The sequence below is a fragment of the Gadus macrocephalus genome, chromosome 7 (assembly GCF_031168955.1).
Source record: "Gadus macrocephalus chromosome 7, ASM3116895v1".
Classification (NCBI taxonomy): domain Eukaryota; kingdom Metazoa; phylum Chordata; class Actinopteri; order Gadiformes; family Gadidae; genus Gadus; species Gadus macrocephalus.
Window position 1 is genome coordinate 1,370,965 of NC_082388.1, and position 15,854 is coordinate 1,386,818.

Here is a 15,854-nt window from a genome sequence, read left to right on the forward strand (position 1 = left end):
GTTTTTTCCAGAACTTTTGACAGAAATGGGAGATTTGAGATGGGCCTGTAGTTGGAGAGGACTTCTGGATCAAGGGTAGGTTTTTTTAATGTTGGTCTGATGACAGCAGTTTTTAATGCAGATGGGATATGGCCGGCCAGGAGGGAGTGGTTAATGATATTGGTGATGAGTGGAGAGACAGCAGAGATGTTGGCCTTCAGCAGAGCTGTAGGGAAGGGGTCTAGTGCACAGGTGGATGGCTTCATTTTCCTGATGACGTCCTCCACCTCTTCCTTTGTGATGCTGGAGAAGGAGCAGAGGGTCTGGACAGAGTCAATCGGTGGGTCAGCAGTTTGAAGGGGCAGGGCAGTAGTGATGGAGAGGTGTGAGCGGATGTTATTCACTTTTTGTTTAAAAAAGTTGATGTGCATGTTGCACCTCTCCGTGGTGACATCAGATTGGGATGGTAAAGGGGGTTTGAGAAGGTGATGGACAGTTGAAAAGAGCTGTTTGGAGTTACCAGGGCTATTGTTGATTATTATGTTGATTATAGATACATCTGACACCTTAACATCTCTAACAGAACCACCAGTGACGATATATCGTTATAATCACCTTAACATCTCTAACAGAACCACCAGTGACGATATATCGTTATAATCAACAGTATATCCATCCATGTAGTTGTACGTTTGTACATCCTGCCACTTGCATGTACACACTTGCTGCTCAAGGCCAATGTAAATCTAGAGGCTGCATCTCATCATCTTTGTAGAGGTGAAGACAGACGACAAACCAGGACCAATGAGAGGGTGAATTCTGCTCAACAGACCAGCTGTCAATCTACCGAATCAGAACGTCCTTCCACTGAGAACGCGGCCAATCGGAGACCGCCCGCATCGCCACCACACTCAAACCTCGCTCAGACAAAGCGGTTTCCACGGCGATCGCTCATGTTCTCATCCCCTCCCATCGTTTCCATCGCTGCTTTACTCTGAGCGGAGCGATGACTCACAGCCCCGCCGTGGAGGCGCCAGCCGCTCTGAGGCGGACACCTCCCCCGCCGTACAGGAAACCGCTCCCACGCCCTCAGTGACCTCACTTCCTCCCTGAGCGCCGGGAGGTCGTCGCAGGTGTTTTGAGGTCATTCAATTAGCGCCAGTCTTTTGTGTGCACTTACATTTACAATCAGGGCGTTTAGCCGACGCTTTGATCCAGAGCGTCTTACAACAAGTACATTATTCTTTAGAAAGAGAAACAACAATATATCTCTGTGGGTACAGTGAGGATGTTCATAGAACCAAGGGCCAAGCACTAACCATCACTAGGTTAACCCATTCCCCGTGTACAACACAGATAGCTATGGTAAGACGCTACCAGCGCTCTGAATGTAAATGTATACCAATAAAGTTGAGTTCAGTTGAACTAACGCCCCAGTCCAACGAGCTGCTGATTGGTCGGTCGGGTGACAGGATGAGGTCAGGGTGACAGGGTGAGGGTTGTACTCACCCCCCAGTCCACGGAGCTGCTGATTGGTCGGTCTGGGTCGGCGCGGTTCAGAGAGGAGCTGCTCAGCTGGTAGGGAAGGTGGTGGAGGCCCGACTTAGAGATGGCTTTCCTAGAGAGAGAGAGAGAGAGAGAGGGAGAGGGAGAGGGAGAGACAGAGAGAGAGAGACACAGACAGACAGACAGACAGACAGACAGACAGACAGACAGACAGAGAGAGAGAGAGAGAGACACAGACAGACAGACAGAGAGAGACAGACAGAGAGAGACAGAGAGGTGTGGCAGTGAATGATCAGGAAACAAGACAAGGTCGGTGACCTTCTGAAGTGACTTAACCCACTGTGTGACCTTTGACCTCATGTTTACACCGCAAAGTGGTTCATTGTATAGATAGATAATAATAGCTAATGATTACAATTTAAGTATAGATTTACAATATAGAATACCTAAGCACAGAATCTTTTCAATCATCTTAAAATGTGGTACATTGTAAAGTATGTATATATAATGATAAAGAATTATCAAATTCCCTGTGCGACCTTTGATTTTCACAACACATCGTGATACATGTAAAGTATAGATATATGATAATATCAAAAACAGAGCCGAACGTTTAATAATCTTAGTACAGTTGCGTTTACCTCGAGGAGATCAACTGATAAACACGTTCCAGTGTCGGATTCTCTTTGTGCGGTGTGAATTAACAATGAAAATTAGTCATTCACATTTACATTGTCATCAACATTCAGGGCGTTTACAGACGCTTTAATCCAAAGCCCCGTGCATATAAGTCCATTTGTCAGAAGAAAGAGAAAGAACAATATATCTCTGTGGGTACAGTAAGGTACATGTTCATAGAACCAAGGGCCAAGCACTGACCATCACTAGGTTAACCCATTCACTGTATGCTACACAGATAGCTAGGGTAAGACGCTACACAACATCAACTCAGATACCAGACAGGTTAGACCAGCTTCCTGTTAGTTTGGTCGCCACGGTAACGACCAAAGCCCCGTTCAGAAGCTCACAGTTCATCTCAAAGTTGAGTCCAGTGCTAAACCCCGGTTTACACGGCAACGCCAGAGCGCGCACATACACAGACACACACAGGCGCACACACACATATGCAGGCTCACTCATACACACAGACACACACACAAACACTGCTGGGAGAGTGTGTGTGTGTATGTGTGTGTGTGTGTGTGTGTGTGTGTGTGTGTGTGTGTGTGTGTGTGTGTGTGTGTGTGTGTGTGTGTGTGTGTGTGTGTGTGTCTGCCTCCTCTCCCTACGCACACACACACAAACACACACATCTACCGTGAGAACCACACACACACACGTAGAGAAACGTGCACACAAACACACACATCTAACCTGAGAACCCCCCCCCCCCCCCCCCCCCGGCCCCCCGCCCCCCCCTCTCACGTACGTCAGGAAGGCCTCCCATGTGTCTAGGCTGGGGTCGTAGTGCGTGGGCTCCAGGGTATGCCGGCCCCTCCCCTCTCCCAGACTCCCGTCGCCGCGGTAACCGGGCGGTCTCATCAGCCCCGCGTGGAGGGGGAGGCCGGCCTGGGCAGACCGCCGGCGGTGGTAGCGGCCGTAGGGGGCGTCGCCGGGGAGCAGGTGGGAGGAGTTCCGCCGCAGGCAGCGGGGGGGGCGGAGCAAGGGGCGGGGCTTGAGATGGTCCACGCCCACGCCCTGGAAGAGGGGGGGTCGGGAGCGAGGGGGGGGTTCTCCTGACGGATCGCGGGGCTGTGAGTCTGTCCGGTGGTCCTCCTGCCCCTCCCTCCCCGCTTCCCCTTCGTCTCCGTCCTCGGACCCGGAGCAGGACGACAGCGAGGCGTCGCCGTCGCTCCCCCCGCCCTGAGGGCTGGCCCCGCCCCCTCCCATCTGCACCAGGCTGGCCAATAGCATGGAGGGTCCGAGGAGGTGTGGCTTAATGGACCTGAGTTTGGGCGTGGACCGTCGTCGGACCGCGAACCTCCGGCGGGCGCAGAACACCGTGACCGAGCTGGACCGCCGCCGCCGCCCCGCCCTCCCCCGCCCTCTGACGCCCCCCCGCTCCCGTTCCTCCAACTCCCATCCGGCCCTGCCCCCGTCCGCCTCCTCCCGCTCCTCCCCCCAGTCCGCCCCCTCGGCGCTGGCCTCCCGCATGTACTCCAGCCCCAGGCTCGGCCCGGCCTGCGGGCGTCGGCTAGCCGCCAGCAGGCCCACGCTCATCCGCCTGGAGGCCAACAGCCGGGCCTGGGGCTGGAGTACGGGCGGCTGCCCCGCCGAGGAGCGCCGGCGCTGGGCCAGCGCGGCCGAGGGCAGCCCGGCGCTGGAGAGCCGGCGGGCCTTGCTGGCCGGGAGGGCCGGGCTGGTCGGGCGCTTCTGGTGGCAGCGGAAGTGCCGGCGGAAGAAGGCGTCCATGGCGCGGTGTGGGGGGGCGCTCATCTGGAGCAGGGGAGAGACATGAAGCCCTGGGGCCCACTGGGGGGGTCCTGAAGCGACGGCTCCTCCCCTGGACAGGGGCAGTCACACACAGGGGGAGGTCTGAAGGGAGGGGGGAGGCTAAGGCCCTGATTGGTCGGCCCTCCTCAGTGAAACCCTCCCAGTGTGCCCGGACCCCTGTAATGGAATGTATGTTACCACGGTTACCAAGACAGCGAGGACTTCACTGAAGTGGTTAAGGAGGATCACGGCGGAGCTGAGTGAGTGTCCTTTATTAACGCTGTAGCTGTAGGGTTTATTGAACATGTGCAGGGCTGTGATTGGGTGCAGCCTGTAGTTGCAGTGCTGTGATTGGGTGCAGCCTGTAGTTGCAGTGCTGTGATTGGGTGCAGCCTGTAGTTGCAGTGCTGTGATTGGGTGCAGCCTGTAGTTGCAGTGCTGTGATTGGGCGACCTTTAGGAATCGATGGAACAGTTTTTTAAACACAAGAGACTGTTGCTCAGCTCATGTCATCACCTCATGTCATCACCCTGTCACCTCATGTCCTCACCCTGTCACCTCATGTCATCACCTCATGTCCTCACCCTGTCATCACCTCATGTCCTATCATCACCACATGTCATCACCCTGTCCTCACCCTGTCACCTCATGTCTTCACCCTGTCATCACCTCATGTCCTCACCCTGTCACCTCATCTCATCACCTCATGTCCTGTCATCACCTCATGTCCTCACCCTGTCATCACCCTGTCTCATGTCTTCCCCCTGTCATCACCCTGTCACCTCATGTCCTATGCTATGCTGCTAGCTACGATACGAGCTATGCTAAGTGCTACCCTACGAGCTTCGCTACAAACACAGCGTATTGGATGCTCAGCAAGCTACGCTACGAGCTACGCTCCCGCTATGACCTACGCTACAATGTGCAGTTGGAGCTACGCTACGAGCTACGGTACGAGCTACGCTCCCGCTATGACCTACGGTACGAGCTAAGCTACGAGCTATGCTCCCACTATGACCTACGCTACGAGCTGTCCTCTAAAAGCTATATGCATCTCTATGAGCTATGCTACAAGCTACGGCAGGAGCTACAGTACGAGCTACACTCCTGCTACGAGCTATATGCTGCTCCACAAGCTACACTACGAGCTATGGTCCAAACACAGCGTCTTGGATCCTCTACGAGCTACGGTACGAGCTACACTCCCGCTATGACCTACACTACGAGCTACGCTACGTGCTACGCTACAAGCTACGCCCCGCTATGACCTACGCTACGAGCTACGCTCCCGCAACGAGCTACGCTCCCACTACGAGCTACGGTCCAAACACAGCGTCTTGGATCCTCTACGAGCTATGCTACGAGCTACGGTACGAGCTACACTCCCGCTATGACCTACGTTACAGGCTACGCTACAAGCTACGCCCCGCTATGACGTACGCTACGAGCTACGCTCCCGCTACGAGCTACGGTCCAAACACAGAGTCTTGGATCCTCTACGAGCTACGCTACGAGCTACACTCCCGCTATGACCTACGCTACAGGCTACGCTACAAGCTACGCTACAAGCTACGCCCCGCTATGACGTACGCTACGAGCTACGCTCCCGCTACGAGCTACGGTCCAAACACAGAGTCTTGGATCCTCTACGAGCTACGGTACGAGCTACATGCTCCTCTAGGAGCTACGGTCCAAACACAGCGTCTGTGATCCTCTACGAGCTACGGTCCAAACACAGCGTCTTGGATCCTCTACGAGCTACGGTCCAAACACAGTGTCTTGGTTTCTGAGGACCAGCGTCACCGAGGGCTGAACAAAGAGCCATGGTGACGTCTAGACTTCAAACCACCGCGTGGAGACAATGAGCTGAAGTCTCTGGAGAAGATGAGCCACTCCTGGTGCTCCTCAACCATATTCAGATCTCTCTCTCACACACACACACGCGTTCACACGTACGCAAACACACACGATGTGTATATGGACGCACGCACGCACACACACACACTTTGTTTAGGTATACACATAATATATATGGATCAACAAACATGATGTATAGCTCTGTGTGGGTGGAACAGAGGAATGCAAATTCTCTCTCTCTCTCTCTCTCTCTCTCTCTCACATATCAAAGAACAGAATTAACACTTCAATACCGCTGAAGAGATCCTGTCTCTCTGTGCGTGTGTTTGTTTATATTGGTTATGTAACAGGCTCCCAGTGCATTTATCCCCACCATAACAGGAGAGAGCGAGAGAGAGGGGGAGCAAGAGACAGAGACAGAGGGGGAGCGAGAGACAGAGACAGAGAGAGAATGAGCAGAGACAGAGAGAGACAGACAGACTGAGAGAATGTATTTGCATGCCTCTGTTCCGCCCACACAACACTCAGCCCTCACAAGCTATACATGATGGCTGTATACACACACGTGTGTGTGTGTGTGTGTGTGTGTGTGTGTGTGTGTGTGTGTGTGTGTGTGTGTGTGTGTGTGTGTGTGTGTGTGTGTGTGTGTGTGTGTGTGTGTGTGTGGACACACCATCACCCATGACGCTCATCTTTAGCCAGTGTTCAAGCTTCAAAAGAAACTAAATTCAAACTCTCAGCCAAAAACTAAATTAAGAAGTTCTGTGATTATGACCTCACAAGAGCTTCTCTCACACTTAGATTAAACGTTAAATTAGATTAACATTCCAACCACAGTCTGTTCAAATTCGACTCTCGCCCTGTGATACGACCTCCAACTCCAGGGTTGGATGTGAGCTTTTCTGTTCGGTTCACACAGTTCTCCTCCCTCCCTAGAGGTCTACTCTTAAACATCAGGCCAGAGGATCGCAGATCAGCAAATACCAACCATAGTCTTCTGGTTGTGCAGAGACCGACCGATCAACACGTCGCTACCGACCCCGACACCAGCTGACAACAGTTAGCTTATTAGCACCAGAGCCATCATTAAACAAACTGTCTTCTTGTCAACTGGGCTCGTTCCAACTCTGAACATTTTTACTCTCTTTTACTCTATTTTGCTCTCATAACATTTGAGATGTCTACAAAACACAGACACGATGGAAACAACATGCAGTCGGGCAGTGATGACAACACAGCAACACACAACCCCCCTCCATTATTCATCCCTAACTATTATCACACTATTGAAGGTTAGGCGTGTCAGGTTGTAGATCACTATTATCACACTATTGAACACACCAACATACATGGAGGTGGAGCAGGCTGACTGGTAACCTGGAGGTCGCTGGTTGGATCCCTGGCTCCTCCTAGCTCAGTGTGGAGGTGTCCCTGAGCGAGACGCCTCACCCTGACTGCTCCTGACCAGCTGGCTGTCGCCCTGGGGGCTGACTCCCCCGTCGGTGAGTGAATGCGTGCATGAATGTGTGGATGGATGGGTGAATGTGTGTGTAAATGTGTGTATGAATGGCTGAATGTGTGTCTGAATGGTTGAATGTGTTCATGAATCATTGTGAGTCACTTTGGATGAAAGGTTCATCCGATACATTTACATTCAACGCCCTGAATGTAAATGTATTGCAGTTTTGGCGTCACTTCTCTCATTTCTTTTTCCACACTTGACTATCACACACCAACTAGATTATCAGGTATTACCCCTCTGGGATCTGGGTCCCTTCGGAGCCATGGGCGATGGAACCAGTTCCTGTAGATTCACCAACCACACCTTTAGAACTGAAGGTGCACCTCCAGTTCTGAAGGTGCACGGATTGGACTGCAAACTGGGGACGTATCGGACCATGGAGAAAGCAGCCATGACGCTGGAGGCTGGGACTATGATGTAGTACGACCCTTCAACGAGTGGATGGACCATCAGGGGAGGGGCATGTACATGGTACCAGTCAAGACAAAGCTACGTTAGTAAGCCATTATTAACGTGGGTGACTGCAGTAATAAGTGTTAGCATCTAGCATTACCATTAGGGGTAGCGAACCCTATCAAATGATGTGTAAAGTAATACATTAGTTAACGTGAACACCATTAACTTAGTAAACAGCACCATTAAGAAATTATTACTTGACTATTAGTTGTCTGTTAATTAACTGCTAGCTAATGTTCATCACTGCATTAACCATCAACAAAGATAGCTAGGATAAGACGTTACACAATGTTAACTACTATTGTTGACTACTATAAGTGCCAGGACGTACAAACATACAATAAGTGCGTACATGAAGTGCCAGGACATACAACATACAATGAGTTCGCACCTTAAGAACCAGACCAGATAACTAGATCCAGTCAAACCAAGATAACGACGACAGGGCAGACCACAGCCTCTGCATGAGGAAACGTAACAAGCTGTGGTCGGCTTTGAGCTAAAAACACAGTTTGAGGTTAAACGAGATAGCAGAGGGACACACACGCATGCACCTCATGTTAACCTTCAGCTCAGAAGCCTTCCTTTCTGCAGCTCGCCTTTGATGGGCTCTTGGTGCAAACATCTATAATATCTAAATATTCTTTTATTCTTTCACTCTTAATTTTCATTGCTATTTGCAATGTAAATATTGAATTGTAAATATAACCCACTAAGAGATGTCCACTTCTTAATTTTATTTATTTTTTATTATTTTTTTATTAATTTATTTATTTAGCTTGTAGGGTATTTATATTTATATTTATATTGTATGGAGCACCTGGAACAACAATTTCCCCCCTGGGGATCAATAAAGTATTTCTGATTCTGATTCTGATCTGACTAGTGAACCTTAACAACGTGTTATATCACAGACAAACTAACCTGGATTAGACGTTAAACTATCTACTGTTAACTCTCGGGGTCAACTCTTAACAGCATCATACCCTAGCTATCTTTGTTGTGTACGGGGAATGGGTTAACCTAGTAATGGTTAGTGCTTGGCACTTGGTTCTATCAACACTGTACCCACAGAGATACAGTGTTGTTTCTCTTTCTTTCTTTATTGTAAGTCGCTCTGGGTAAGAGGGTCTGCTTAGCGCCCAGAGATGTAGATGTACATTTAAGAGTGCATGGAAATGAGGCTGTTTGTTAACTAGCAGTCTGCCATTCTGCTCTTTAAGTAGGGCTATTTCTGACTGGGGTTTGGTTAATGTTTAGTCAACCTGAGTGCAGAGAGCAGCAACACTGCCCTGCCCTGGTCCATCGAGCGGCAGGATCAACATTCTGGAGATGGTCTCTACTACCAAAGGATGGCACGACATCACTCTCTGGTTCCCATTCCTGAGTCCCAAATAACGCTTTTATCCAGAGCGACTTACAGTAAGTCAGTTTGTCCGAAGGAAGAGAAACAACAATATATCTCTGTGGGTACAGTTAGGATGTTCTAAGAACCAAGTGCCGAGCACTAACCATCACTAGGTCAACCCATTCCCCGTGTGCAACACAGATGGGTGGCTGGTTGGATCCCCGGCTCCTCCTAGCTGAGTGTGGAGGTGTCCTGAGCGAGACGCCTCCCCCTGACTGCTCCTGACCTGCTGGCTGTCGCCCTGTGTGAATGGGTGACTAATGTGTATGAATGGGTGAATGTTAGGCAATAATAAAAAATAAAGCACTTTGAGTGGCCACTGGTTAGAAAAGCGCGGTATAAACGGCGCCCATATACCATCTACTGCCAATAGAAGAGCAGCAGGTTTCTGAACCTTCAGAGAGCTCAGCTGCAGTGTTCTGATTGGCTGTCCCCTCAGAGAGCTCAGCTGCAGTGTTCTGATTGGCTGTCCCCACAGAGAGCTCAGGTTCTGATTGGCTACTGGGAGGTCAGGCTCCAGTCCACTGGGATATTATATATATAATATCTATATTATATATATATAATATAGATATATATATATATATATATTTTTTTTTTTTTATTATTATTATTACGCATTTACAAAAGTACAAAACTCCCGTAGGGAAATGAAAAACATAGTTCCTTCAGGTACAAAAAATAAATAAATAAAGCATTGCTGATACCCTCACCGGAGACCACAGGGCCACGAGACAAAGATACTCTCTGGTTGGGTTACTCTCTTGTTGTATTACTCTAGTTGGATACTCTCTGGTTGTGTTACTCTGGTTGCGTTACTCTCCGGTTGTGTTACTCTCCGGTTGTGTTACTCTGGTTGTGTTACTCTGGTTGTGTTACTCTCTGGTTGTGTTACGCTCCGGTTGTGTTACGCTCCGGTTGTGTTACTCTGGTTGTGTTACTCTCCGGTTGTGTTACTCTCCGGTTGTGTTACTCAGAGTCGGGTGGTGAGACTATTAATAACCAGTGTCTCAACATCATGTTATGATGACAGGGTGGTTCACCAGCACACTGCTAACACACACACACACACACACACACACACACACACAGTGTTTAGATGACATCCAGACCCCAGCAGACACTCTGGGTAAGCAGGATCACACCTCCCTCTCTCCTCTCTCCTCTCTCTCTCCCCCCTCTCCCCCCTCCTCTCCCCTCTATCAGAGCTCCTCTACTGGGCTGCTGAACACAGCAGAGGCCTCAAACACCCAGGGACCGGGCAGGCGTACGGACGCCTAGACAGACTGAGAGGTATCTGAAGAATCCTTCACACACTAACGTTAACATTCAGGGCGTTCAGCAGACACTTTTACTTAAAGCGACTTACTAGAAGTCCATTTGTCAAAAGAAGGATCAACAACAACATATCTCTGTGGGTACAGTGAGGATGTTCATAGAACCAAATGCCAAGCACTAACCATCACTAGGTTAACCCATTACCTGTGTACAACACAGAGAGCTATGGTTCGATGCTACACGATGCTAAGTATGTTTTTAAGTGCCAGGACGTACAACATACAATAAGTGTGTACATTAAGTGCCAGGACGTACCACACACAATAAATACACTGTTGTACCGTTTCAGCTCACGATTCCCTGGTCAGCTCAAACAGCACTGCGTCGATGGAACTACTGCCATGTCTATATCGATGACTATTTATATAGTAATAGGTATAGGATCGATGTTTATATGTGTGTGAATGTGTGTGTGTTAGTCTTTGCAACTCACAGAAACACACTCAAACAGCTCCGACACAACCAAGTCAGTGCACAACACAACACAACTCTGAACTACCGTACTCAGAACACACACACACACACACACACACACACAGACAGACACAAAACTCTGAACTACTCAGAACACACACACAAACACACACATACACACACACAACTCTGAACACACACACAGACACTCACACAACTCTGAACTACTCAGAACACACATACAGACACACACACACACACTACTCAGAACACACACAACACACCTCTGAACATACTCCCACTAAACACAACACAACTCAGTACATACTCAGCTCTGAATTACTCAGAACATAACACACACACACACACACACACACACACACACACACACACACACACACACACACACACACACACACACACACACACACACACACACACACACACACACACACACACACACACACACACACAGCTCCACTCTGAACATACTCACACTAGCAGGACCCCAGCAGTAACGTAGCGTGTTTAGTTCCTCTAGCGCCACGGTAACACTCGCTCAAAACGTCAAACACTACACTGGCAGGGGAGAGAAAAACATCAGAGAGGGAGGAAGAGAGAGAGAGAGAGGGGGGAGGAGAGAGAGACCACGAAAAGAGAGACAGAGAGAGAGCACAGAAAGAGAGAGAGAGAGATCGACATAGGGGGTGTGGTTAGAGAGAGAGCGCGGATATAGAGAGGGAGGGGAGATGGTTAGAGAGAGTGGGGAGTAGAGAAAGCACGGAAATAGAGAGACAGAGAGAGAGAGAGAGGGGGGTGTGGTTTGAGATAGAGAGGGAAGAGAGAGAGCACAGAAAGAGAGGGAGAGAGGGGAGGGTGAGCGACATAGGGGGTGTGTTATACGGGAGAGCGAGAGAGAAACTGACGGACAGACCAGTAGGCCAGAGAGAGATAGATAGAAAGAAAGCATCACCATATAGCATTGTGGAAGGGCTGTACACACACACACACCATTTAGAAAGCGGGTTGTAAAAGAAGAGGGGTGTGCCACTTTGCCAATCCATTTACTATCGAAAATTAAAGAAGCAATCACACACACACACACACACACACACACACACACACACACACACACACACACACACACACACACACACACACACACACACACACACACACACACACACACACACACATTAAAAAGGGACAGGACATTGAACGAGTCACACAACAGAATAGTGCATCCTCGCTAAATTGCGTCAGACAAATGCATGTGTGCGTCGCACAGTTCTCATATTGTGAGTTCGCCAAGCTACCAGGAAACGGAGCGCTTCAGTCGTCACGGTTACATCCTGTGGTTCAGAGTCAAAGGTCGGCTGATGTTCTTGACTGCTGCGTTCACACAACGGACAGACATCAGTCCGCATGGCTTAACTGGGATGTAAACACAATATAGACACACACACACACACAGAGGGGGGAGAGAGGCCAACATAGGGGGTGTGGTTAGAGAGAGAGGGGTCAGAGAGAGAGAGGGGTCAGAGAGAGAGAGGGGTCAGAGAGAGAGAGGGGTCAGAGAGAGAGGGGTCAGAGACAGACAGACAGACAGACAGACAGACAGACAGACAGACAGACAGACAGACAGACAGACAGACAGACAGACAGACAGACAGACAGACCTCCCACTGCACGCACAACCAACTAGAGATAGAACTGCACTTCCTGACTTCCTGCCAGTCATACGAAGACATCGGGAACACACACTTCGCACGGATTACAAAGGCATGCAAGGGGCCCTATTTTAACGGTCTAAAACGCAAGTGAGAAGCGCCAAGTGCAAGTAGCTTTGTGGGCGCTTCTATGGCGTTGTCGCTATTTTACCGGCGGCTAAATGACTCTTAATCCCCTTTAAGAGCCATGAGCGCATTCGAATCTGACGAGTTGATATTTTGACAGCGCGTCTGCAGTCTCCGATGAGACAGATGCACATGAATTTCAAACTTCAAATGGCTCAGTTTATGGCCAAATAATATGGCATAATTCACACATAGAATAGCGTTTTCTTCCACAACTTCAGAAATACTGAAAACTTAACACACATATATGCGGTAACTGTGGTTCTATTTAATGATAAACGCAATACATTATAAACATAGTTTCTTATCGTTATCGGCTTGTGTTCCTAATATGCATGTGTCCACCCGTTAATATACATTGCCATGGACTGTATTAAGCGTTACGTGTTTAGTTTGCATGTGTTTAAACAGATGGACGCAAACACGCGCGCCCGCATTCATTAATTCTTTTACACATACACACACGCACGCCCGCATTCATTAATTATTTTTAACACTCACACGCAGTAAAACAATGTTTTCTCACGATCAAATACTCATCAATCCTAAAAGTTATCGGCATGTACACGATGTAAAGAAAATATGTGTTTGCTGTACGGTGTTTGCAGATGCATTGATTTAAAAGTACAACTTATTACCGCTGTATCAGCTGTTCTTTCCCAAATAATTTGCCAAGAATGTGTGGCTAGGTAGATGAGAGAAGCAGGGAGGGAAAATAACGCTCTGCGCCAATTCTTTCTCGAATGCCGCCTGAGTGTGTTGTTGCTGGTGACGTTAAGAGGTCAGCCGGTGGCTCTACTACCACTAGTAGAAATGGGCACAGCGCCATCTAGCGTACCGGGGCATGAAATGCTTCGGTCAATAAGTCGCTTTTCTCACCTCCATACTCGGACCATTGCAGCGATTGAGGAGCATAGTCGAACTATGACTTCAATCTGATTAAGCTGTGCATGTAAACGTACTGCGTTAGTGTTTCCCTAAGGAGATCCAGTGTGAAACCAGTTCCAGTGCGACCCCCAGCCCCTCCCTGCTGTATTTATAGACCCCAGGGTCACCACAGCTCCAGTAAAGAGACAGAATCAACAGAACAGGTCGTCTGCTCTGTGGCTGACAGCAGACGACCTCACCGCCGTACAGCATAACTGAACACGCACACAACCAAACGCACACACACACAACTGAGTGTACAACTGAGTGCACAACCGAAGGCACACGCAACCAAACACAGACACTACTGAATGCACAACTGAATGCACAACCGAAGGCACACACAACCAAGCACAGATACACAACTGAACACGCACACAGACACACACACACACACACAACTGAATGCACAAATGAACACACACACGGTTTATAACCTTGGTACACAGCGATGTGAACCCCTGCTGATACACAGGGTTAGGGAGCGACACACACACACAAAATAAAAGAAACACACAGACACAGATAGAGAGACACACACATACACAAAATAAAAGACACACACAGACACAGATAGAGACACACACAAACACAAAATAAAAGACACACACCCAAAATAAAAGACACACACAGACACAGATAGAGAGAGACACACACAAGAGTTATCTCTAAAAGCAAAGACAAAGTTTGCATAGCTCCTGGCATTTCCGTGTCTCTATTCAGGGATTGTGTGTGTGTGTGTGTGTGTGTGTGTGTGTGTGTGTGTGTGTGTGTGTGTGTGTGTGTGTGTGTGTGTGTGTGTGTGTGTGTGTGTGTGTGTGTGTGTGTGTGTGTGTGTGTGTGTGTGTGTGTGTGTGTGTGTGTGTGTGTGCATTGGATTAAAATTGCAAACCAACCTGAGCCTAGATCAAAATGATTCGAGAGGCTGTTCTCTGCATTAGTCGTGTTGCAAGTTTTCATCCCGTTTTACATTTTAAAAACAAACACATATTCGGACGTGCATTTGCCTTTTTAAGGGAAAATCTGTCAAATAAACGTATCGCTTCATCCACGGGTCAAACAGCGGGGCCGTTTTACGGTACGGTGGCGCCATCTTGTGGTCAAAGTCAGTCGTTACATTTTTTTTTATTATTATTATATTTTTCTTTAGTCTAGCAGTAGATTTAAGAATCTTAAATGAACACTACGAACAAATAATGGACGTATGTCGACCTGAAAATACTGTAGTGAACGAGAAAGAAACACCGAGGCCCAGGAATGGACTTTTCGGAGCACTTGAACGCATCACTGACCGGCTTACCTCTTGGAGAACAGCGTCAGACCTCCAAAGTTCCTCAACGACCGCGTTCGCCTGTCCTTCCTGTCCCAGAGGTAGTAGGACAGGGAGGCGGGCGACGTCAGGTCCGGGGACGAGCTGTCAGAGCGGGGGGGCGTGGCGTCGGAGCGGGGGGGCGTGGCGTCGGACAGAGTGGAGGCGGAGCTTGTCCCTCCTTCTTCTTCGTGCCCGTCGTCGCCGCGGGGGCCCAGGGGCTCAATGTAGCGGTCGGACTCTGTGTCGAACGAGACCCCCGGACCGGAAGTGGGGTCCATTGTCTGATCCTTGAGTCTCTGGGAAGCGTCACGAGTCACGAAAAGTGCTTAATGTCTCACATTCCTAACGTGTTCCGAACTATTTAACTCATTCCGAACAATCTAACTTATTCCAAACAATTTAAAAAAACAACTCGTGTTTCAGATTGGTCCTTCTTTCGGGTCCAACAAAATATTCCAACACAAATAGATATTAAACTGGAGGAAATTAGGCCTTAATATCTGTCATAATTCTTCTTAGAGACATCATTGTCCGAGTTGACTTCAGCCCTCTTGCCAATCAGGAACCCACTGAAATCGCCTAATTGGTCAATCTAATGGGACCTTTTTATTAGTCAAAACTATAGCAGGGTGTGCGGTTGTGCGTTTGCATTACTTTACAACGATAGGTGTGGAAGACACACAACTGAGGCACCACTGAGAACATCTACACGCACACTAGTTGTGTTACCAGGCCTCAAAGTGCAGACATATTCAGACTTATCATGAACCCTGTAACTTCTGACCCGCCCCTCAAAAAGGTCAGTTCCGGTCTGACGCCTCCACACCCACACACAGATAGATAGGG

General features: G+C 48.9%; 1 protein-coding gene across 6 annotated transcripts in view; it reads right to left on the minus strand.

Annotated features, from left to right (window-relative positions):
• dgkza (diacylglycerol kinase, zeta a) overlaps positions 1-15,848 on the minus strand; it is an 89,999-nt gene extending 74,151 nt beyond the window's left edge. Inside the window, exons 1-3 of one of the 6 annotated variants that reach the window (XM_060055416.1) lie at positions 14,997-15,119; positions 2,915-4,095; positions 1,489-1,597 (exon numbers count right to left, since the gene is read on the minus strand). In XM_060055416.1, the coding sequence (XP_059911399.1) occupies positions 1,489-1,597; positions 2,915-3,921 (1,116 nt within the window). In that variant the 5' untranslated portion in view covers positions 3,922-4,095; positions 14,997-15,119. Of the gene's footprint in view, positions 1-1,488; positions 1,598-2,914; positions 4,096-11,409; positions 12,401-14,996 lie in introns of those variants that run through there. The other 5 variants (XM_060055418.1, XM_060055415.1, XM_060055419.1 and 2 more) reach the window with 5 other exon arrangements.
• Positions 15,849-15,854: the final 6 nt, after the last annotated feature.